This window comes from Neurospora tetrasperma (genome assembly GCF_000213175.1).
Source record: "Neurospora tetrasperma FGSC 2508 unplaced genomic scaffold NEUTE1scaffold_81, whole genome shotgun sequence".
NCBI lineage: Eukaryota > Fungi > Ascomycota > Sordariomycetes > Sordariales > Sordariaceae > Neurospora > Neurospora tetrasperma.
This window is the reverse complement of record NW_009799179.1, coordinates 5,428,619-5,452,607: the sequence shown is the minus strand read 5'-3', so window position 1 is coordinate 5,452,607 and position 23,989 is coordinate 5,428,619. Positions and strand designations below refer to the sequence as shown.

Here is a 23,989-nt window from a genome sequence, read left to right as displayed (position 1 = left end):
CAGATGCTCTGCCCCTGCCGTCCTCCAGGCACCTTCGCGGGACGCAAGGGCCCCGCATAGCAAGCTTCCAGAACAAGCTCCCGTCCAGGCAATCGAGCTGCGACGTCAGGTCAGGACCTCGAAATTCATTAGAAACCGACCAAAACAAACAACCAAAGTGCAGCCTTCTTTCGCCATCGTAATCATTAAATTGTCGATCCAACACCGAATTCGCTTTTCAATTTCTATTCTTGTACCTCTGGAATACAGGCCAATCACAGCGTCAACACTCTTCCACAAGAAAGCCGGAATACCTACACAGGGAGACAGGTACCCCAGTTTGCTTCTAGAAGAATAGGTAGCAATAGTCCACACTACCCAAGTACTTCGACGACAGCCAAAACCACAACAACCGTATCAGTGTTTCCCCCTTGATACCCATCACACCCAAAAAAGATGTCATCTTCCAACGAATCCCTCCCCATAACCCCCCAAGCTTTCGCCGCAGCTCTAGAAGACCTCCCTGTCTCGGCCCTGCATCTCAAAGTGCTTGAAATCTACAACTCCATCGCCCACCTCAAGTACTCCAACGAGCAGCTGCGGCCCTTCGCCGAAGGTATCGAGGCCCCTCTCGGCTCCAGCACCGGCGGCGAGTCAGCGCAAAACCAACCCGACCCGGACTGCGTGGAAGCCATCCGCGAGAACGAGCAAGTGATAGTCCGCATGGAGGAGCGCGTCCAGCTAATCAAGAACGAGGTCGAGCGCAGGGGGCTCAGTTGGACCGAGTTCGAAAGGAAGGACGAAGTCGAGGCGGCCGCGGCGAGGAACAGGGCTCGCGGACCGGTGGAGACTGGTGAGGATTCGGACGATGAGGAGCAAGGACAACCGATGACGAATGGAACTTCGACGACGACAACAACGACACAGCACCCTGCTTGGATGGATGGGACGTTTCAGACTGGAGTGATTAGGAATGGAGAGATTGTCATGGATGATGTTGCTGGGTCGAGGAGACAGCAAGAACAACAAGGTGGAACTGGTACTGGTGCCGGTGCTGGTGGCTCGCTGAGTGACGAGGAGCTTAGAAGGAGGATGGAAGAACGGCTACGGGACTTGGGAGGGGAAGGTGACGAGGAGGAGGGCGGTATGCACCTGTGAAAGGCAAGCGACGGGAGTAGGGGACCGAAGGAGGAGGATAGGGGTTGAGCACCGTTAAGAGGTTACACACGACTTGTCATTTGCAGCATGGATCGGCAGACTGACGAATAAGTGACTTTCTGATGCATTTCTTGTTATTCAGTTACCAAGACGCCTCAGGGCTGTGAAGGTTGATTAAACAGATGCTACAAGAGCAGGAAAAGGCAAGACATCGTGCGAAATCTTCAGAATTTTCATTTTTTTTTTTTTTTTTTATCAAATGGCCTACGTTGCATCTCATTTGCCTGACACCGCGATTGTTTGCTGCGTCTTCATGCAATTAGTGTTCAGAAGTTTGGGACCACCCCCAATCCCCACGAAATGTATCATTACTCATTAACTTTATACTGCCAAAATGCATATCTATTGAATGACCAAACTATACAAGAGATACAATTTGATGGAGAAATTGACTTTTCATCTAAAGAAACCATTGTCATAAGAGTAAGTCCTAATTCCATAGTACACTAGAGCTACAAACTTGGACTATTTCGGCCACGATGTGTTAGCGCATCTAAAGTGGACTTGGGAGTTTGTCAGATTCCCTCATCCCAAATACAATATACATTGACTTCATTTTTTTTTGTCTTAAAATTTAACGTATCAATCGCAAAGCCTTCTTATAGGAGCACCAGATAAAGGTAATCCCAACGCATCTAGGAGCATCAAATCTCTATGGTTGGAAGGTTGGTTCTTCCTCGAGTGTTAGGGGAGGCGTAGAAAGAAGGGGGTTGCTCCAAGCTCTTACCATAGACACTCGATTACTTAAATAACCTAAACACCTCTTCTACCTTGTATATCTCGAATCATTGTTGTTACATCCCATAACACCTAGTCTTTGGTTCAACACATGGGACGACGCAGCGACATAACCCAGATACATTTCTTTCTTCAACAAAGGACGCAAGTCTTCTTTTCTTTTTGTATCCTCCAGTGATCTCCACCCGTGTCACGAGCACACACTATCTCCATCACCAGTGTTTGCTTCAAGTTACCGAACCCGTCATCTTGATACATTCCGAAGATCGTTTCTACCTTCCAGCACACCGAACGGCGTGTGGTGTGAGTATTCCGGACTTGAAGACAGGCATATATAGAGAAGTTGGGTTGGCCTAGTCCAAAGACGATGATAGGGCCCCTCCCGGTTGAGAAACTTGCCCACTACTCTACAGCATGTAGGGTTATCATCCGACCACTTATCCGTCGTTTCGTTCCAAGTAGGCAATCAAATCTCATCCTCTTCCGAAGCCCGGATCCCAACCCGACTGGAATGCATATGCAACACGACGAGAGGCACCGTGGAACATGCTCGTTCGATATGGACATGGGTGGATAACAATGACCCCAGTCCACTTGAAGAAGATGGACGTACTGGCGTGTTTGTTCATCTCATATTCCTCCCAGCTTGCAGTGTTCCGAACATCAATAACTGGATGTCATAAGGTAGGTAGGTACAAGCTGAAAACATTCGATCCACTACCGGAGCCTAAGTACCTACCCTAAGAGGCCAAAGAACTAAACTATTGAACGAGTCAATTCCCTTACGCCCCCTATGCGGGTTTCTAATGTATATAACCAAGCTCAATATGATGTCTTCTAATGAAGTCGAAGACGTTCCCTAAATCGAAACGAAGAAGCCGAATTACGTCTCCTCCAGATGTTTCAGAAATGATCAACCCAGCATTGAGCTGTATTTGCTGGACCGACGCTGGTTCGTGTTAGTAGGTAATTACCAGGATTGCATATTCTAATTGATGCGCCCTCATGAGGTATATGGAATATATATCTGTAGTAGACAGGACATGAAGAGATGAGCACCTAAATCTGCATCAGCCACGAGGGCAGTATTCCGTATGATCAGCAGAAAGGGTGAGATTCAACTTAAGTGCGGCAGGACTTGTGATTGGAAGCATACAATCTGTCGAGGTGGAATATTTTCCGCCTGCGATATTCCTCCCCGTTGATTAATCCGTCCTCCATCTCTAGAATCAACAGAGATGACGGATGGATGAAAGACAGTTAGTTCCCGGTCTTTTAGTTCCTTGGCCTACGCACCCTTACCACGTCAAATATACTTGAAAAGCACATCAACGACCATGAGCTTCTGGCAAGTTAGTTGCAAATCATGTTACAATCTTTTTTTGGGCACCAATCGTTCAATCCAATTGTGGTGAATTTTCTGCCTTTGCTGCTTGCCTGCCTGCCTGCCAAAAGCAGTCTCAGTCTTTCAGCCATGGTTCGATCAACACCTTTCCCTTTCCTTCCCTTCCCTATCCACACCCCTGAAACGCCCTTACACCGACATGACGTGTTGGATGTTGATCCCCAAGATGATCCCAATTGCACGGAGTCCGAACTTCTGTTTCAAAAAGCAAACCACAACGAAAACAGCAACAGCAACGAGAATCCTGAACTGCAAGGCATTGCAGCTAGAAGACACCTTCTGTCTTTTTGTAGCCATCGCATCCATCGCACCCTTCCACGCTCACCCCATTTGCTCAGCTCACCCTTTTGTTCCCCCATGCATGTAAAGTGCTGAATGAACATAGTAGGGAGGTAGTTAGGTACGCGTGCCAATCATGCTAATACTCTCTGTACACGGAACTCGCAAAAAAACGAAAAACGGAAAGGCAGTAAAGATGCAGAAAAAAGAGAAAGAGAAAAACACAATAACAGAATGGCTATGCTAGATTTTGAACAACTTAACATGATTTGACTTGACTTGAAAGCGTCCCGTTCTCTGAAAGTGTGCGTGCGTTAGGATGACGGGACAAGAAACACACAACTGAGACGCAATGCTTTCGTTTCTGGTTGATAACGGCACCAGTACCAACAACGACAAAATGCCCATCGCTGTCGCACTTGGCATTCTATCTCTGACAAAGATTTAGACCTTTGAGGCCCGATTACGCATGCATAGCAAGACCGCTGTCAATGGAGCCAATCATGCGCTCCTTCTGATTCATCTTGTTAGAGGAAGAAGACACGGAGCTCGACGAGTTGGTCGCGTCTTGCAGGACGACCTTGGTGCTGGATCTGCTCGTGGGCCTGACCTTCGGTGACGAAGACAGCGTCCTATCCTCCGAAGCGAGACGAGCATCACCTGCGCTCTTGATGGTAGGGAGCTTGGGTCTCTGGGCGGCGTGGGGAGGGAAATGGGTGCTGCTCAGTGACTCCGGGCTCTTGGAGATGTAGGCGTCCTCCTCGTTTTCATCGCTGTCGGGCTTGGCATTGCGGTTGCTACGTCTCCGTGTGGTCCGTCTTTTCGGTGCCTTGGTGCTTGAGTTGTCCTCGTCGGATCCGTCAGAGCCCGTAGACAGGTCCTGGCTTCTGGTTGTAAGACGGCTGCTGGTTCTCCGTGCCATTGAACCGTTGGTGGCTCTCTTAGATCTCGCCCGGGACATGGTCGAAGCAACGGAATACAACTCGGGATCCAGATATCCGTCACCATTGGCAGTTCGCTGCTGAATCTTAGCCTCAAGAGCCTTGTCACCAACAATTCTCCCCAGCGAAGGCCGTCCGTCCGTCGACATGGTGCTGCCCATCGTCCTCTTGGATTGAACGCTCATCGTGCTGGCGCTCCTGCTAACGGGGACCTTGCCCTCCATCACCTTGGCGGGAGGCGGGGGTTGCAACATCCAGGCACGCGCGTTCTTGTGCGAAGGCTTGCTGCTGACGACCGGAGGGTGATAGTCGTTGACGGGCGGGTTCTTGGTGGAGAAGTAAAAGTTGTACCTATCCTCCTCCGTCACCTGCTTCTCGAGCCCTAGCTTGGATTCGACATAGCGGCCAGCGCTCGAACCAGCCTGCTTGATGGCGTCCATGAACTTGTAACTTGTTCTGATGGACTCATCGTCGTAGCCCCAGAGTTCCTCATCTTCGCGCTGATACCGCTTCATGTTCCAGTCGGTGCCGACTGTTGTCGCAGAAGCTGTCTTGCTCAGTACGGCACTAACGGCATCGTCATGCTGTTCTGGAACACCGGACGTAGAAGAGGGCCACCTTGTATCTGGCCTGATAGTCTCCGTCTCTGCGTCTGTTGCTAGGTCTGCTGCTACGTCCACGAGCGGAGGGTGGACAAACCCAACAGGCTTATTGTTGGTTTCCTCCGTTGTCGGTGTTATTGGCGTCGCTGTCATCGGCTGTGCCATGCTGATGGCATGCGTACTCCCAGTTGCTATGCTCACTCCATCTCGACTTTCCCACATTAAGCCCCTCTGGCTCTGACTCTTGCTAGCATCGTTCGGTTTGTTCTTCTTGGGTAGACATGGCCCCATGCGGATCTCCTCGGCCCAGTAGGGGTTCGTATTATAGGGGTCCGGATGGCGATATAGGTGCGGCTGCTCAGCGATGATTCGTGCCTTTTCCTTTCGCTCCTTCTTTGCCTTTTTCTGTGTCCGGTGTTCATGGCGAAGTTGGAGACATGGAGTGCAGGCGAGGTAGTAGAACAAGGCCGACTGGATGGCGACGCAGATAGACATCCTCAGCTAGCACTATGGCCAGTGCTGGCCGTTCTCTCCCAACCTTGACACTCCCTCTTTGTCAGTCCTCCTCTTTTGCTGTTTAGAGATAATTTTTTTTATCAGATCGATATACCGAGATCATATATCCCAAACGTGGGAAGTTTCGGCAAGGTGTCCCTGGTTCGTGCGAGCGGGGTCGTCGTCGTCACGGTTGATGGAGTCCCGGAGGAGCCGTTGGAGTCCCTCACGGAGATAGCGATGGAGTTTCCAATTGTGTGTAATTCATAAAGTCCGCAAAGCTACACTAGAAAGTAAGTCGCTTTCTGAAGGTGGATCAATCGTAAAGATGAGATATCGTGACGAGCTTGGAGGGAGTCAATGTGGACAAGTTTCCCCTCGGGGGAACTGTTGGCGGCGGTATAGGGGGTAGAATTGAAGAGCCAGAACAAGACTGTAGCGGATGATCCGGGAATGCAAGGCGCGTGGGTGATTAAGGAAGCTGACTTTCGTCTACCAGTGAGCTGAAGTTGCGAATGGTTGCGGTGTACCGGTAATGCGATGGCCTGGTGGTGTGGTGGCCTGTCTTGTGCTTCCCAACCCTAGCCGGCTCGCTTCTCCGCAGGACCCTACTGGCGACAAACAGGTAGGTTAGGTGAGGAGGGGAAGGTTTGTAGAAGGTCAGAAATGCGTCGTGTGCCCTGCTCAGTCGTCGTTGGCAATGGATGGCGTAGGATGATGTGGATGTTGATGGATCCACGTCTGCCAAATCACAGCTGGAGGTGGAAGAGTTGCGTCGTTGTCGCACCCGGGCATTGGCATGGGGTACCGTCAAGGTGCTGCTGCCCGGCGTACACGTTAACGTACAAGTGGTTGGAGGAAGACGGTTGCGCGGATACAGAAGAAGCCAAATGCACATGCAATACGCTGGTTGTCCAGATAGCGAGGAACGGAGCTGCACAAGATTGATTGCTTGATTGATTGCCAATTGCCCAGACCTGGAGCGCAAAAGGGGGCGAAATGGAGATGGCTAGGTAGAGCGAACGAGGTCGGTCGCTTACAAGAGAGAGAAGCGGACAGAGAATCGCGGGAACCAAGATCGGAACTCGCAAGTCAACGTTAGATGCAGTGGAGGAAACTGAATGTCATGGTATGTAATGACGGGATTCTCTTTGCTTTCACTTCAATTGCACCCCATGCTGGTAACAATCAAGCTGTGGCCACGTCCCTTTACGTAGAGATACAAGAATGCGCGGTAATTTTGGAAACGAAACGGGAGGGAAAGGGGCATGGTCAATGAACCATGGAGATGGACGGATCGTTTGATGAGTGGGCAAAGTGGAAAGAATGGCGGGGCCATTTACGACGAAACCCGTAAACGTTTTCCCCGTCCAACCCTTGAGCGGAACCCAGGGGCTCGGCGAAGTAACCAAGGGAAGGGAAGGGGGTGAGGATAAACCACAGGGAAAGAAATGATTGTGTGGCAGGAGGGAGCGCACTGAAAGGTTGGGGAGCACTGCAGCCAGGGGCAGCCAGCCTCGAGCCACTCACCTCAGCCAAAGGTGCAGCAACAGCAGCCAAAAGAGAACGAAGAACTGAAGTGGAAGGGAAGTGAAGGGACCTCGTAGCCCACAGGTACCTTCTTACACCACCACCAGGGTGGTGTGTGTGGAGGGCTGGACGGCTGGACGGATCCATAAGCGCACCAAGCCAAGCCGTGAAAGCTGTGCCGGCAGCCAATAGGGAACATTAAAGACTTCTACCCCACAAACCGCGATACTGCGTACAGGCACCGTGATACCGCCAAGACGACGCTTGGCCGGGCACAGCCTGGCGCTGCCGAGAAAATGCATCGAAACGGTCCACGCAATTTGGGGGTTCAGGAACGAACAACCCAGAAGAGCGAAGGGCTCGCTTTGCCTCTTTTGGGTGTCACCGAAGAGACAATCTCATCTCGGACATCTCACCCAGATCTAACGGCACGTGTAGGTAGGTAGTAGCGTACGGGTCTCGTTAGGAAAGACAAAGAAAGGTTCTTTCACATGATGCCAACTCAATTACACGGGTACATTGAACAAAACAACGTCTCTATGCCTCTGGGGACTTGGACACGGGCACCTTTGTCATAATTCTGTTATAGGCGGTTCGCCTTCTTTGCTTCAACTGGCCCCAATCGCAAAGTTTTACAATTTCACATGTCGTATGGAAAAAGGTATTGAAGGCTTCCGGTCATTGCTGATCCCAGTCTATGGCATGTACGAAATTAGCATACCGAGCGAAGCCCAGCAACGGGTAGATAAATGGCCGAAGACCCCCATGCCACCGTTTTCCTGTGCTGAAATGTCGACGGCCTCGGTTGTTGGCTCGTTGGTATTTGAATGTCGATGCATAATGCCTCAGGGCTACCGTGCCGAACTTCAATTACCATACCCCGCCATCAGTTTCATACATGATATCCGAAATGTTACAATCCATTGCCGTTTATCCGTGCAAGGTCCAACCAGCACATGGTGAAAGTGGCCGCCGAAAATAAGCGAGAGATTGCTGGTAGCTCAGTCTGCATGGGCCGTATCTTCGCGATGGAAAGGACCGAAGCTCGACAGAAAAACCACTAAGAGGTAGACGTCCCCGTGCACCATACCGCCGTGAGTAGACATTCTTCATCGTCAGATAGGAGAGATGGCATCCTTACCGTCGAATTTAGGAGGCAGATGCAGGTATGTAGGTAGGTTGCTAGTGTCCAAGTTTACTAACTGTTTGTCATCAAATTGATTTCAGCTATCAAGCCACTATATCAAGAACCAACACGGGCGAAAGGTAGGCAATGCGGAGAAGCAGAGCGTGGTCAAGGTCTAGTGCCGGCGCACGAGAAAGTTTTAAAAGGACGTTAATATACATACATACATAAGACTCCTCGCCCAGCCCATGTGGCTCTTCGAAAAAAAAAAGCCAAACGTTGTCTTTGTATAAATGGCAGCAAACCCCATGATCAAATGGTAAAACAGATAGATCGACTCCGCGACGTGGTCACATAACAGGAGCATCCTCCTTCTCCTCCTTCGCATATCCACACCAAGGACGCAAACAGCACATGTTGATTAGTGATAGAGCTTATTACCCCCTCGATCCGATTTCCCCTTTTCGTTCCAATGGTCTTGGTCTAATACCCAGAACGCAGGATAGATCTGGTTTAAACGTCCCACTCCGTCTCGACAAGCTCACGCTCGTCTTCCTCCTCCTTCGGGCTCAGGGCAGCAAAAGCAGACTGCTGGTAGACGATCTTGGACGACTTGTTGCCGTTAACAGCCTGAGGCTTGGTGGGAACCGGGGTAGAAGCCTCTTGAGGCTTGGCCGCCGCGGACTCGGACTCGTTGGCACTATCAGTGGCGGAGGCCTTGTTCTTCTTGGACTTCGACTTCTTGGTCTGGACAGTGTTCCAGGCCTCCTCGTCACGGAGAAGCTGCATCTGCTCCTCTTCAGTGGGCAGAGATGACATCCAAGTCTGAGGCTTCTTGGTCTCGGCAGCAGGGGCCTTGGCTGGCTGGGCGGCAGCGGGAGTGCTGCTGCTAAAGGTATCCAAGGGCTCAACAGAGACGAACCCGTTGTTCTCGGCACCGCTATCGCTGTGGGAGCTGCCATTCGCGCCATTGCCAGTCCAAGCAGATGACTTGGCAGCCTGGGCAGCCATGAAGGCAGAGCCATCCTTGGCAGCACGGCCTTCGGCGATGCGGGCCTCCCTCCGCTGCTTCTCGAGCAGAACCTGTCTGGCCTTCTCAGCCTCCTCACGAGCAGCCTTCTCGGCCTCGGCCTTCTTGCGGTTCTGGCGTTGCTTCTTGGTTTCAACCTTCTCCATAGGCTTCTCCTTCTTTGCCTTCTTTTGCTTTACCTTGTCGGTATCGGTGAGGCGGAGGACCGAAGGGCCCGAGGTCGTGGGTTCGAGCATGTCGCTGACGTCTCCGGCGTCCTGGGCCTTGACCTCCGGGGAGGCGACTGAGGACTCGTCGTCATCGGCATCGACGCCGGTAGTAGAAGAGGGGGCAGACACACCCTTGGGGGTAGCCTGTTGAGGCTCGGCCTCGACCTCACGCTCGAGGGCACGGGACTGCTTCACCGACTTTTGACGCTTCTCGTCCTGCTTCTTCGTGTTGAGGACGGTGCCCTGCTTGATGCTGGCGAACTGGCGGGCGAACTCGCGGTTGTCGATACCATCATCTTCATCCGAGCTGTAACTTGCGGGCTTAGTGGTGGTGGACACAGGGGCGGCCTTGGAAGCAGCCTTGGGAGCAGCTTTGGGAGCGGGGGTAGCCTTGGCCTTGGCAGCCTTTTGCTTGGGCTTCTGTGCCTTCTCCGGCTCCTCGGCGATTTTGCTTGGTGGCTCTGTTCGTTGCTTCTTAATCTTCTCTTTGGGTTCCTTGCGTGTCTCCTGCTGCTTCTCCTCCAACTTGTGTCGCTGCGAGGGCTTGCGAGCAAGCTCACGCTTCTTCTGCTGCTCTTTGTAGTTGTAGGTATAGAAGCCGGCAACGCAGATGATGGCAACCCATCCGGCCAGGGTAGAGAATGAGATACCCATGATTAAAGATGGGGATGTGAAAGTCGTGGTGCGTGGAATGAAAGCGCGCAACGTTGGGTCGGACGCGTAAGTGGCAAGCTTCGAGGTCGCTGGGAGGGACCGCTGGCGTTTAAGCAATGATCGTCGCTTTATAACGGAGCTTCTGTGGGGGCAATTGGGTATGCTGCTAGATCGGAGACCCTTTCAAATGTCCGTTGGTGTCGGGGATAAGGTAGGGTGATCTTAGCTGGCGACGGATGTCGAGATAGGAGGAAGGACTTTATAAATCCGCTGCCACGTCGTGGGGTAACCAAGACGATTACAAGGTAAGGTAGGTAGTTGAACCGTGTATCTGCCTGTCCGCACCAATGGGTAGACGGAGGGAATCGATATAGTAGAAAGTGGAGGATTAACTGATGCTGGAGGACGGAAGGGTTGGGGAAGAGAGGAAAAAGATGGCCTCGTCTGGGTCTGGAAACGAAGTCGGTCGAGGGACCTTGTCTGTGGTGGGTGGATGCCGCAGGTGAAAGGTGTTCAGATGTTAAAGGCTCCTTTTGCGCCGTTCATTGGCCCGCCACCGTGTCGCGCGGAGATAGGTGTTGGCAGGGATAGGTCCTGCGGGCTGCAAGCCAGGGAGGTTGATACCCCTGTTACCCGCGGAATGGGTGGTGAGGACCTTGGAGGTGCGAGATCACGTGACCTTGCTGTCGTTGCGAAGCATAAAAGACTAACCGCCACTTTTCCTACCTCGCTCTTCCCAAACAAGGATGGACGTGCCGGCGTGGTCAGTGTGGAATGGATTCGTTATGTTTCGTTACTTTGACCGCGCGAGTCCAGGTGGTACTTGTTTTCAAGTCGGCCTTGATGCTTGGCCTGGAGCAAAAGAAAATGGATGCGGTGGTCCGGGAAAGTGGAAGCCTTTTATAATCTCATTCCACGTTCCACGTTCCAAGTTGTGTGTCTGTTGGCCATGGCGTGCATATTGAACACGGCAATGGAACAGTGCATGGTCGGGCAGTTGAACGTTTCATACCTCTTGTGTGTCTCATCATGGCTACAACGTCGAACAATATCGTTGTCTACCCTCGCGGCATAGAGAGCTGAGGACTGAGACGAGACGTGAGCGTCGCCAGACTCTATCCGTATTTACCATTCGCCGAACATATAACGATTGCCGTTGAGTGTCGCATCTTATCTGTCTATTATACCTACCTGCAAGCACGACTCAATTCACAGATCCGTTTCACCAGGAATGTATACAATTTAGTGAATACATAAAAAGCCCCACCGCAGTGACCCTGTTTGTGCTCGGGCCTTCTCTGTTCTGGAACCGGCCGGCAGCGGGGGTTGAGAGCTGAGGTCGAGGTCCGTCCACCCCATTTGCAGCGGCCGGCGGAAGCCGTCAGGCGGTCCATATCACGGGTGACGGCACAGACGGGATTCGGCGCAGCTACCGAGTCGGACATGGAGGCTCTACACACACCTACGGCCCGGGCGTGAGCAAAGTCTGGATGGAAGGGAAAAGAATAACTGGGTCACTAGAGTAGTGTAGATCCAGTGGTGTCTTAGGTGTGTGTCGTGTTGCCATTCTGCACTACTAGGGGGGTACTTGCGATGACCGTCCCACCTTCCTATCACAGCGAATCTTAGTGTAGAGCCGGTGCTAACGACCCCAAGACTCGGCGGCCTTGTTGACCCCGCGTCAGATTGGCAGACTTCAAAACTGAAGCGCTTTTCATAGCTTGGTGCTTATCCTGACCTCAACTTCACTCTCAAAAGTCTTTCCCTTTGAAGACCAAAATCTCGCTTTTACTACTCCCATCTCCAGCGTGCAGTACGTATATGACCCTACCTGTTATCCAGCAAATACCTTCCGTTCTGGTGGAAACTGCAACCGCTTAGCATCCTCCGCCACCCGTTCTCGCATACAGATAATTCACCAGCAGCTGAATACATATCAAAGACTGACATATAATTCGCAGAAGAAAAAAACCCACCATGGCTCCCAAGCAACGTGTTATTCTCGACACCGACCCCGGTGTCGACGATGTGCTGGCTCTTCTTCTCGCCCTCAGTGCCTCACCCGAGGAGCTTGAGCTTGCTATGATCTCCGTCACTTATGGCAATGTTCCGCTTCAGAGGTATGTATAGATGGTCATGAAAATTTCCGGGTAGCGGCAGCTTTTGTCTAACCTCAAGTTCCTTTCTTCCCGTCCCGCAGCTGTCTCCGCAACGTCGTGGCACTGTTCCACGTGCTGGAAAAAGAGATGAAGTGGCGCGAGGAGACAGGCAAGAGCACTCGCGGTTTCGGTGCCCTCAACACCCATAAACCCATTGTCGCCGTTGGTCCGGAGCACGCGCTGGAGGATGAGATCCTCGCGGCCGACCACTTCCGTAAGACAGACCGAGACCCCCACCGCTTTTCCCCCAGGAACAGAGCAGTTGACAAATTGTAGATGGTGCCGACGGTCTACATGGTGTCCACGAGAAGGTAAGTAAATTCCGAGGACTGCGTTGCGTTTCTTGTCATGGTACGTTTGACCTGACCATCGCCCCAGCAACCTCATCTTTCCCCCGCCGACACCTGGCGCTCTCTGTTCAGCGACGAAGAGCCCAAGGGTGAAAAAGTTGAGCCTCCTTCGTACTCCAAGTACTTCACCCCAAGCAAGGCTCCAGCGCACAAGGAGATTCTCCGTATCCTGAAGGAATCGCCCGAGAACACCGTCACCGTCGTTGCCGTTGGTCCCTTGACAAACGTGGCGCTGGCCGCTGCTGAGGACCCCGAAACCTTCCTGCGCGCCAAGGAGCTGGTTGTCATGGGTGGTGCCGTGAACGTCGAGGGCAACGTGACCCCCGTCGCCGAGTTCAACTGCTTCGCCGATACTGTTGCCGCCGCCCGCGTCTACGCCCTGACCTCGCCCAACCCGATCTCGACCATGCCCCCCGTCATCCACGGCAAATCCTTTTTGCCTCCTTACCCCGCCAAGCTTTCCAAGCAGCTTAAGCTGACCCTTTTCCCTCTTGATATCACCACCCCGCTCGAGCTGAGGAAAAAGTACTTCTACGAGACCATCCAGCCCATCACCAAGTCCGGCAGCCCGCTTGCGCTGTGGATCGAGACCTTCATGACAGGCATCTTCAACAAAGTCGAAGCCATGCTTGGCGACGGCAGTGAGCCCGGTCTGTCTCTCCATGACCCGGCGTGCATTTGGTACATGCTGACCCAGGATGACCCTGCATGGGAACCCGTGGCGAAGCCGGAAGATATCAGAATCGAGACCTCCGGCCAATGGACCAGGGGCATGCATGTCGTCGACAGACGACAGAGGGCGAAGCCGGGTGAGCAGTCAAGCAAGGTGGAGACGCATCCGGCGGATCCTCTGGATGCGACCACCTTTGACGATGTTCCCGGAGACGACATGGGCTGGCTAAGCGTGAACAAGGGAAACAGAATTAACAGGATGGTCAAGACCCCCGGCGACGAGAAGTTTGCCGCCATCTTGATGGATAGACTCTTTGGTTAAATCTGCCGGCAGCACTTGTTGATTTTCTTCTTCTTTTTGTATATAGAAAGCGAATCTATTCCACGCGGAGTTTTTGAGATCTGGGGTATCTGAAATCAATATTCGCTGGGTTCCTTAAAACGAGAGCTGGACCTGCCCGTGACAACTTGTCTTATTTTTCTTCCTCGGTCAGCATAAGTCTTAACGGGGAAGTAAGAAGGGGAAGAAAGATCGTCGATTGGGCATACCAATGTAGTAAAAGAAAACCTGTAGCTCCGCGTGCCAAATGCCAATGATGCAACCAAATCTTGTGTGCCACGCCCATTATTCACCGGTGTTGTCCTTTATGTCAACTGCCCGCGACCGCCACACCGTTCGACTTTTGTCTTTTTTTCCTTTATTTCCTTCTCCTGCCTCCTCTTCTTGGTTTTGAGGGAGCGTGACACCATGCCTCACGCGCTCAGGTATAGCGCAGAAACGGTTTTATGGTTCGGTGGTATATTCTAGTGCTTTGTCGTCCCAATTGTAGCCCCCTTGACTTTGGTCCAGTCTATGCTCTCGTCCAGCGGCTCATCAACCAACCCAACCAGGCAGACCGTGTCCCCGCGAATCATGTGCGTTCCCAGCTCGATCTCGGCCGAGGGCTCGTCGTCATCGGGGGAGCGAATGACTCGTTCAACTGCTCTTTGTAGGAACTATTTTGTTGGAGGGTTAGTTGTCGTTCGCGATATGCTTTGTTTGTTTATTGGGTGGCAGAGGGACTATATCAAAGTATGGGAATTGGGAGGGAGCATATACTGACCACATTCGTGCTCATGTCTACCGAGATCAGTGTGCCTACTAGGGTGCGGCCATCGACTGTAATTATGCAAACCTTTTCTAAAGTGAAGAAAGATGGATCTGTTAGCTTTCTGGTCTTGCGAATATCCTTTGACTTTGGGATGCCATGACCAATTGATCTTGCGACCGAAGCAACAAAGGAAAGAGGAAGAGGGATCGAAGAAGCAGAAGGGCTCAGGTAGGAGGGTAGACCAACTGTTGAGGTACGAATTTACCAAGCCCGCCGACATGGTGACGGATGAGTAGATGCTATTACTGTAGTCTTTGTGTTTTCTCGTACCGGCAATGCGCGGGCCCAAGACCGCGGTGATAAGCAAAGTATCACGTAAAGCCCACGGTCTAACTTGAAGAGTATTGATTCAAGCGAAATACGTAGATGCAAACAGAAAGTCGTCGGTTCAACTCGAGGGCGACTTATTCGCTGGGTGTGATCTTGGTAAGCCCGGCCGGATGGGATCGTTTGGTCGTTCGTCGCTTCGAATGGGGCAATTGGTTCGTGGTTATTGATGTTTTCGTTTTTCGTTGACCGATCGCGAAAGAGGAATACAACCTGGTCGGCGCGCCGCGTCAAAGAAGTATAGTGGGTACGTAATGCTGGCGGGGAGGGATGTGGTGAAATCGTGGGGATGGGACAAGAACGTCGCCGTGAAGCTGGAGCTTCTCTTGTTCTTCCGTAGAATCGCCAAGCCCAGATCACTGACGACGGCTCACGGCAGACAACCCGACGTACCAGTGCTGTAGTGAAGGCTGGAGCTTCTGAAGCGGATCCATTCTCCACTCAATTGCCTGCCGCAAAAGCGACGCTCACCCATCGGCTTGCCCCTTTTCAATCGGGAGGGTTGTTTTGTTTACTTTTATCCGCTTTGGGGTGTCAATGCAGCCCTCAACTATTTTCGGTTGCTGCTTGAATGATTGCTTTCATCATCGTATAGTCTACCATCAGAAATGCAGAGCTTTCTCCTCCTGGAGCTTCTCGTCGCTGATTTGCGGCAGTGTCAAAGAGCCCTATGGAAATTCTGTGGAAGCTTACACGTATAGTAGGGCCAAGATGCAGATGTCAACGTCCACCTTCGCTTAATGGACTTCCATTATGAGACCATTCAAACCCATTGAACCTGCCGTTCCCGTGACTCGGAAGTTTGAACATGTCAATAATCCGAATACCGGCGGAGGTTGTGGTGTCTACAGTCAGAACAGCCTAGGTAGAACCGAATGCGGAGGGAGATACAGACGCGAACCCCGCAGTAGGAGCCCCGCCCTACTGTGTATCTCTTGGACGAAGGCAGGGGACGAACATCTCCCGAAGGTGTACCAAATTGGCCAGCAATTGAACTTGTTCACCCAACGCAGCCGGTACATTTCCTCGCCATCTGCCGTCAGGTTATTACAGTTGACATCGAGTATGTGGCGGCGGGACATTGGTTCGGAGCTGCGCATCAACTTTGATTTCACAGTGTGTGTCATCGGATTTGCTTTAAAAGAGTTCGGGTTGACTTAGTCCGAGCTTCCACCTGTATCCCCACTGACTTGGCATGCCTTTCCTCCCCTTCGTATTTTAAAACTCCTGAAGCATCATATCTCTTCACTGAACAAAGCCGTTCACGTCACTTCGGTTCACCAACTCCGTACAATGTCTTCCGGTAACCCAACTTCCAAGATGCTGGCAGCCAATTCGTTGAAGCAAATCTTTACCCAGGGAAGCCGCCCTGCTATGGGTGTCTGGCAGATGCTACCCGGGGCCAATATCTCGAGGATTCTCGCTCGATCGGGGGCTGACTGGGTAATGGTTGACTGCGAGCATGGAAACATTGACGGTAGGTAACCCGGAATACGGTGGTGAATAATGGGGTTTGTTGAGCTGAATGATATTGGTCAGATGCTGCGATGCACGAAGCAGTTCCGGCCATTGCTGCCCTGGGCGTTTCTCCTATTGTCCGGATCCCAGACCTTCAGCCATCGATGGTCAAGCGTGAGTGCCATTCGTGTTGCCTTGCCACTTGGACGGTTACTGATGTACCCTTTACAGGAGCGTTGGATAGTGGTGCCCATGGAGTGAGTGTATAAGAGTATCTTGTGTTGGAGACAATTTTCTGACGTGATCCAGATCCTTGCACCGCTCATCAGGACCGTTGAGGATGTCAAAAACTTGGTTACCGCGGCAAAGTTCCCACCAGAAGGCAAGAGAGGGTTTGGATCGCCCATCGCTATGCAAAACTTCAACCCCATGCCAACCTTCACCGAATACCTCCAGCAAGCGAACGAGAGTCTCTTGACCATGGTGCAGATCGAGACACAGGAAGCCTTGGACTGTGTTGAAGAGATTGCTCCGCTCGTGGATGTCATCTTTGTTGGTCCTTTTGACTTGGGTAACAACATCGGCCACCCGATTATCGAGGGAAAGATGGATCCGGAGCTAGATGAGGCTATTGAGAGGATCCTGAAGGCTGCCGTAACGGCAGGCAAAAAGTGCGGCATCTTCTGCACAGGCGGAGAGCAGGCCAAACAGTATGCCGACAAGGGATTCCATATGATCAGTGTCGCAACGGATTACACTTTGTTGGGAGCTGCAATGGCGGACAGCCTAAGCATTGCGCGGGGCCAAGGGAAGCAGGACAAGCCGGCATCGTATTAACGAGAATGAGGCCCTGGTATCGACGCACCACACGAGTGCCAATAATAGGATAGTCTCGCTCATGACTCTTCGACTTGATTCATTTTAGTTTCAACTTGCTCGACCGTGAAGCGGTGCATCAACTTGACGGCCTTGGAGGAGAGTTGGGGGTCTTCTTCTGGGGCTTGAGCCTTGCTGATGTGAATCTGTCAAGGTGTCACTGGGTGTTAACTTCCACCTGAGGTTCGACGACCTGAGTCAACTCACCACTGGAACATCAAAGTCATAGAGATCTCTCCAGGCCTTAGACTCTGGCTTGACAATGTCGACTTCCTTGTACTCGAAAGGCCGGCGGTCCCAGACATCGGACAAGACGGATCTTGCCTGAACACACAGACCACAGCCTTCACGCCTGAAAAAGGTGATCCGGGACGGAAAGGACTGAAGTAGCCGACTTGTAAGACGCATGTTGTTACTGTTAGAGTTTGTGAAGGTAACCACAGCGAGATGCGTTTAGATGTCTCGAGGATGTATGGTGTTGTTGTACTTGGCTTAACTAGATCGGATGTTGTTGACGTTGGACATACTGTGTAGCGCTTCAGTTGCTAACAAGAGGAAAGCATGTACCTGCCTACCTAGGGCTGGCTTGCCTGCCGTCGGGGCACACCCACTGTACGCGCAGCACGCGACCACTGAAGAGGTACCTCGAAGTGACGACAATACGGGTCCGAGCTCACGACTCCGGGGTGCTTCCCCGCCCCCACTTCTCAACCCGACGGCGCGCCGGCACTGGTATTTGGGAATTGGCACGCTGGCTGGAACAGGAAGCCGCTGATGCTGTAGAAAGCTTGAATGTTCTACGCTCTTCTGAACGGAAACTTCCACAAGGCCCATCTCGTACTCCATCTATTTCTAGACAAACCACTCCCCTCGGCTCCTCCTGTTAACGTTGGATGAGCATCGACTAAGCTTTCTGTCAACTGAATACAGTCTGCATCTTTTAGGTATTCTTTTCGATAGCGCATCACTCGCGTCAAGCGAATCTGCATTGACTGTCTTTCAAGGTTCTCACACCTGCATAATTGGATAACCATGTCCGAGGCCAACAAGTGCGTCCATCAAGGTTGCGGCAAGGTCTACACCGACCCCCAGGAGGTCTGCCGTTACCACCCTGGACCCCCTGTTTTCCACGAAGGCCAGAAGGGCAAGTAATGTCCAGTTTGATGTTGTCCAAGTTCGGCGAGATGTAAAGACAGCCCCGGCTAACGCACATGGCTGCTTAGGATGGAAGTGCTGCAAGCCGCGCGTGCTCACCTTCGAAGAGTTCATGACCATTGAGCCTTGTACCGAAGGCAAGCACAGTACCACCGATCTTCCCCCCAAGATCGAGAAGAACGAGGCCGATCCATCACTGCTCGAGTCTCTGGCCGCCACCCCTCCGCCACCGACCCGTACGCCCGTGCCTGTTGCGCAACATGCTCCCACTCCTCCGCCGCCGGCGCCAGAATCCGATGATGACGAGGAAGGAATTGAGATTCCGGATGGCCGCGTGTGCAGGAGAAAGGCTTGCGGCGCGACCTACCAGAAGGGCGCCAACCGCGAGGGCGAGAAGTGTGTACACCACCCCGGCGCTCCCATCTTCCACGAGGGAAGCAAGGGGTACAGCTGCTGCAAGCGCCGCGTCCTTGAGTTTGACCAGTTCATGAAGATTGAGGGCTGCAAGACCAAGGATCGGCATCTGTTTGTCGGTAGCGGGAAGAAGGAGGCTGCGGCCGCATCAGGAGGCGAGGAGATCTTGGAGATGGTCAGGTAAGTTCCGTCCGTGGTGATGATGTTTCGCAGCCAAGGTCGGCCAAGGATGGCTGTGCCCTGCAAACATTCTTTTTCATTTTGATCTGCTTGATCCTGCCATTCCACTGCAGCTCAACTGACCTGTGTTTGCTCTCAGGACCGACTTCTACCAGACCCCTTCGTCAGTCATCGCATCTTTCTTCCTCAAGAAGATCAATAAGGACGCTGCCAAGGTTGAGTTCAAGCCCAACTCCATTGTTCTGGATTTGCCCACGACGGACAGCCCCGTAAAAAGGTACAAGACGGAGGTGTCGCTCTTTGGGCCCATTGTCCCTGAGAAGTCAAGCTACAAGATCCTCGGCACCAAGCTGGAGGTTACGTTGTGGAAGGCAGACGGCAGCTCTTGGCCGGTGCTACGCAGCGATGACCGGCCAACAGGTGAGATTTTGCAGGTCGGCCGAGCCGGAAGGGTGTAGTAATTTAAAGGTTATGAGGGAGGTACCGGGCTAGAAAAAAAAGCGAAAAAAGAGCGAGGGAAGCATGTTAGGTTTCCATTGTTGATTGTGCCTCGAACCTTTCCTGCTCCGTGTGTTGTTTGTTTTCGCCGAGAGCACCGCCAAGGAACGGGACACGGAAGAGGTCAGCTTTGGACCCGATAATTACTGCGGTGTAGGACGGCCTAGAAGCACAACCAGCGGCAGAGCACAATTTCACTCGGAAGCCCAGAACGACGCCATAGACGCACGGGGTTCATAAAAGCGTCGATTTTGATCACTCGCGGTTTCAAAGCAATTATCAAGGTAGGACATGCATGGGTAATGGTTCTCGGCAGCTACGGAGCAGTGGAGGTAGGCTAGAGGCCGCCTCCGAAGATCAAGGACGGGAAGGACCCGGGACAAATTGTACCAAGAAATGGCAAGATATTGGAGTAACACCAAAGTCTACACTAGAAGATCACAGGTAATTGAGTTTGACTTTAGTAGAGACTCGACTGATATTATATCGTGTAGTAGGATGAGCGATATCGGTTACGTACAAGTCGAAAACATCTCTCTATGCAATATATAGGTATTCCCCAGTCACGTCATGCCCACCCAGCCTTACGCCCTCAGTCTAGCCCATTCTGAAACGGAATGACCAATACTCTCCGTGAGAAATATATCAGTTTTTTGATCGGGTGCTGTACGCGACCTGGCTCTTGGCTTTATCTCGGCCTTTCCTTGGCCCTCCTTGGCTGTCTCGGATTTGATAGTTGGGCTCGGATTTCGTTGGCGGTGAGATCGATCAGGGACCGTGATTTTAGATTGTCATGTCTGGAAAAGGGAAGAAAAGAAGAAGAGCAAGAAGTCATCATGATCTCAGCCGATCAAATTCCTTCGTTGGGAGTTCAACTCCTTTCACCTTTGACTCTTTTCACAATGCCTGAGTGGGTGCAGAATGACGAGAAAGAGATCACAATGAGAATGGTTACTCTTTCGATATACTAGCTTCAGCCGCCTCTTGGCCTACTTACCATATCTAGTGTATGATTGGCGTACGATGTACGTATGCACACTACACGGTAGTTACACTACATACTCACACCCTTCCTGGATAGGATCTCTGGATCCATGGAATGCATGGAGGAGAGCCAAGCGTGACAACTGACGGGAAGGCAAGCTCAACAAGCTCGACAAGCGACTGCGCAGTACACTATACTAAGGGCGCGTTTGGTTCAGTCAGCAAAAAATCTGCTGACTTCTTACAAGGGTAGAGGAGGGTACAAAGCGCCATCTGCAGTAACCAACAGGGATATTATACTATTTATCTTTTTTTTCTTTTTATCTTTTATTATATAGTAGCGCTAGCACGTACTTAGTAGCGCTATTAAGCGAGGCTATACAATTGGGTACAGCGCATCGTCGAAATCCTTATAAAATGCCTCGATTTTAATACTACAAGACTGTAATTACTGTAACAAACTTAATATTGAAGGTATTTACATATGGATACTACCGTCGGATAGTTAGGAAGCCGTTTTATAAGACTATATAACTTCTAAGTAATCCTTAAGTTAGGGGGTGGCGGTAATTAATTATAAATAGTTGGGGGATAAAAAGGGGGATATAAATAATAGTCTACTATAATAATAATTGCAATTGAATAAATTATAATATTAGTGTATAAAAGCTATTATTACTAGTAATAATAGCAAATTAATATAAATCGAAGGTTTCTAGCCAATTGAATACCTAATTAAATCAAATTGAATTAAATAGAGTCGAGTCGAATAGAGTATAAATATAAGTATTAACTCTATAATATTATTAATTAAAATCCTTTATTATTAATACCCTTATCTCTCTATTATTTACTCCTTTACTTTATTTATTATACTTACTACTCATTTATAGATTGCTAGCCTTAGTAATAATATCGATAATGAGGTATTTAGTTTAGATAAATTTATATATAACGGCTACCATAATTAGGAGATCTATTTAGAATTGAAAGAGTTTGGTTTTGTATCGCCTAATTATTATAATACTTAGGAATATAATATTATAGCCGTATAGATAGTACTTCTTTCAACCTTCCTCCTTCTATTTAGCCTCCCTAGCCTACCCCCCTAATTAATTAACTGGCCTAACTTTAAACGCTTTGTACTTCTAAACCCTAACTAACTCCAACCGCTTTATAGTAAATTAATATTAGAATTAATTGGGTATTGCCTATTTAGTTAAACCGGCCGCCCAGGCAGCCGGGTGTAGATTATTTTATAATCTTAATACTATTATTTTAATTAGAAGTTATAATCCTTCGACTTTAGTTTACCCCTATTAACTGCCCTGCCTAGGCTGGTTCATCCTCTACCGCCAGTTCTTCGATAGAGAGGAATCCCGTAATAGGTTCTTCGATAGAGAGGAATCCCGTAATAGGTTCTTCGATAGAGAGGAATCCTATAATAGGTTCTTCGATAGAGAGGAATTCTGTTGTAGGTTCGTCTTTCTTTAATATACCTATTGTTAATTCTATTGCTGCTAGCTCTAGTGATATAAATTATAATACTAAGCCCGCTTTATTTAATAATAAATTCCCTCTCTTTAAAGAGATTAGCGCCGCCCTATAATAATTTACCGGCTAAACTAGATTATTCTTCACCTTCTTAATTAATATTTAAAAAAAGAAAGATATAGTCCGGGGATTTAAGGGTAAATGGTTAATTATAGCTTTCAATATGGTAATTAGAAGGCTACGTAGTAAATACCCTAATTAGAATTTGTTTTGTAAGCGGGTGTATAATTGTTAGAATATATTGAAAATTAACTATTAAATATAATTGACCCTTATATATAAGATTAGGGTAATATTTAACGAGACTATTAATCTTTTTAATATTTATAAGAATATGTAGGTTTTTTTCTTAGCTAACTGACCGAAGGTGAGTTAGTTGAAGACGACCCTACTTAAAAATTATAATAAGATAGTACTACTTTTTATAATTAATTGGGTGATTAGTAAATATATTATTAATATTTATAGCTGCTTTATTATATATATAAGGAGTAAGTATCCTTTAGTTATAATTAAGTAGGATGTTTTATAAACTGATTTTTTTAATAGTAAATTGAAGTAGTAAAACTAGTACACCGAAATCGATGATATACTATTTAATAGTAGTAATAAAGCCGACAAGGATTTAAGTAATAATAAAGATAAGGAGGTCGAAGTCCGCCGGCCGGTTAAGAAAAGAATAATTTATATACTAGTATAGATTGGCTTACTTCTTCTATTAGTATTAGGTCTAAAATACTCTCCTAAGGACTCGAATCCTCGCTTACCTAGCTAATAACTGCCGGTTTATTATAATTACGCCCTTCTTTTAGTCCTACCTCTTCTAATTTCTCTTGTATATTAGTTACTTTAATAGTATTTCTATTAAAGAGGATATATAATAATAAAAAGTAGTAGTTGATTAGCGAATTAAGGAAGGATTTAATATATATAGCGGTATTCGCTAATATATCCGAAGTGAAGATATTATTAGTAGAATAATTATTTAATATAGTACTTAACTTCGAGGATACGCCGGTGCCTACTTCTTAAGATTAGTATTGTATTTTATTACGTTAGGAAATTTCGTAATTTTCTCGTACTGTTTAATAACTTTCATTAATCTAATTCTATTACTTGTATTTTCGTACTTGTATGTATTATAGTTGAAAAGTTATCTTATAGAGTATAATCATATTATTATTATATAATAAAATTATTATTAGGAAATATAGAGGTTTAATTATATAAAATACGAAATATTATTAAATTAAAACTTAATACCTAGTAGAATACTTCGTTTAATACCTAGTAGAGTACCTAATTTAGTACCTAATAGAGTACTTAATCTAGTGCCTAGTAGAGTACCTAATTTAATACTTAGTAGAGTACCTAGTCGAATGCTTAGTAAATCTAGGCTCTAGCGGGTAGTAATATTGTAAAAATAGGGCAAATATAGTAGTTTAGTCCCGCGATCGTAATTTTAAACCTTAATTCTAAGTAAATAAGTGATTTTGTAATACTGATAATTTATTTAATTTAACTCTAAAATACGTACAACCGGTATTAATCGATTCAGATTAATTTAACTAATAAAATAATACTATTATATTAAAATTTAAGTAAGGGATAGAAAAGTAATTATAGTATAGATAATTTACAATTACCGTACTCGTTTACACTCTACCTAACGTACCTTCTCTACCCGCTACTAATAATAGTAACCCTCTTATATCCTTTTGTAAGTATATCCTTAAACCCTACTATCTTTTTATTTTACTTAATATTTATATTAATTATAACCTTATCTTTATTATTATTATTATTATTATTATTATTAATAATAATACTACGCGTACGACCGTTCTTATTACTAATTTTATTTCCTTTATTATTAATTTCTATATTTGGACCGTCGGGATTAGTACGTTTAATCCAATTATAAAACGTAGTAATAGTAAAAATAATATCGATTTAAATCCTAATATTATATTTAAGTACAATTAACTTTACTACCTTCTACCTT

At 48.7% G+C, this 23,989-nt stretch overlaps 8 protein-coding genes across 8 annotated transcripts; 4 read left to right on the top strand and 4 right to left on the bottom strand.

Annotated features, from left to right (window-relative positions):
- Positions 1-435: 435 nt before the first annotated feature.
- On the top strand, positions 436-1,382 carry NEUTE1DRAFT_91384 (uncharacterized protein; the record flags this gene model as incomplete). Its single annotated transcript, XM_009858076.1, has 2 exons — positions 436-783; positions 838-1,382. The coding sequence occupies 2 exons, from the start codon at positions 436-438 to the stop codon at positions 1,135-1,137; spliced, it is 648 nt and encodes a 215-aa protein (XP_009856378.1).
- Positions 1,383-3,836: 2,454 nt separating this feature from the next.
- NEUTE1DRAFT_91382 (uncharacterized protein) lies at positions 3,837-5,657 on the bottom strand (the record flags this gene model as incomplete). Its single annotated transcript, XM_009858075.1, has 2 exons — positions 3,837-5,144; positions 5,235-5,657. The coding sequence occupies 2 exons, from the start codon at positions 5,655-5,657 to the stop codon at positions 4,083-4,085; spliced, it is 1,485 nt and encodes a 494-aa protein (XP_009856377.1).
- A 2,531-nt stretch (positions 5,658-8,188) lies between these two features.
- Positions 8,189-10,535, bottom strand: NEUTE1DRAFT_126197 (uncharacterized protein; the record flags this gene model as incomplete). The annotated part of the gene is made up of 3 exons (XM_009858074.1): positions 8,189-8,294; positions 8,533-8,569; positions 8,859-10,535. The coding sequence occupies 3 exons, from the start codon at positions 10,204-10,206 to the stop codon at positions 8,189-8,191; spliced, it is 1,491 nt and encodes a 496-aa protein (XP_009856376.1).
- Positions 10,536-12,183: 1,648 nt separating this feature from the next.
- NEUTE1DRAFT_72682 (uncharacterized protein) lies at positions 12,184-13,821 on the top strand (the record flags this gene model as incomplete). The annotated part of the gene is made up of 4 exons (XM_009858073.1): positions 12,184-12,326; positions 12,407-12,579; positions 12,642-12,676; positions 12,744-13,821. The coding sequence occupies 4 exons, from the start codon at positions 12,184-12,186 to the stop codon at positions 13,707-13,709; spliced, it is 1,317 nt and encodes a 438-aa protein (XP_009856375.1).
- Positions 13,822-14,099: 278 nt separating this feature from the next.
- On the bottom strand, positions 14,100-14,758 carry NEUTE1DRAFT_72679 (uncharacterized protein; the record flags this gene model as incomplete). The annotated part of the gene is made up of 2 exons (XM_009858072.1): positions 14,100-14,383; positions 14,624-14,758. The coding sequence occupies 2 exons, from the start codon at positions 14,756-14,758 to the stop codon at positions 14,192-14,194; spliced, it is 327 nt and encodes a 108-aa protein (XP_009856374.1).
- A 1,388-nt stretch (positions 14,759-16,146) lies between these two features.
- Positions 16,147-17,241, top strand: NEUTE1DRAFT_150222 (uncharacterized protein; the record flags this gene model as incomplete). Its single annotated transcript, XM_009858071.1, has 4 exons — positions 16,147-16,342; positions 16,405-16,497; positions 16,555-16,580; positions 16,633-17,241. The coding sequence occupies 4 exons, from the start codon at positions 16,159-16,161 to the stop codon at positions 17,158-17,160; spliced, it is 831 nt and encodes a 276-aa protein (XP_009856373.1).
- Positions 17,220-17,641, bottom strand: NEUTE1DRAFT_72674 (uncharacterized protein; the record flags this gene model as incomplete). Its single annotated transcript, XM_009858070.2, has 2 exons — positions 17,220-17,345; positions 17,407-17,641. The coding sequence occupies 2 exons, from the start codon at positions 17,605-17,607 to the stop codon at positions 17,220-17,222; spliced, it is 327 nt and encodes a 108-aa protein (XP_009856372.1).
- A 590-nt stretch (positions 17,642-18,231) lies between these two features.
- NEUTE1DRAFT_126191 (uncharacterized protein) lies at positions 18,232-19,489 on the top strand (the record flags this gene model as incomplete). Its single annotated transcript, XM_009858069.1, has 3 exons — positions 18,232-18,294; positions 18,431-18,948; positions 19,088-19,489. 3 exons carry the CDS (start codon positions 18,232-18,234, stop codon positions 19,404-19,406), a joined length of 900 nt encoding a protein of 299 aa, XP_009856371.1.
- Positions 19,490-23,989: the final 4,500 nt, after the last annotated feature.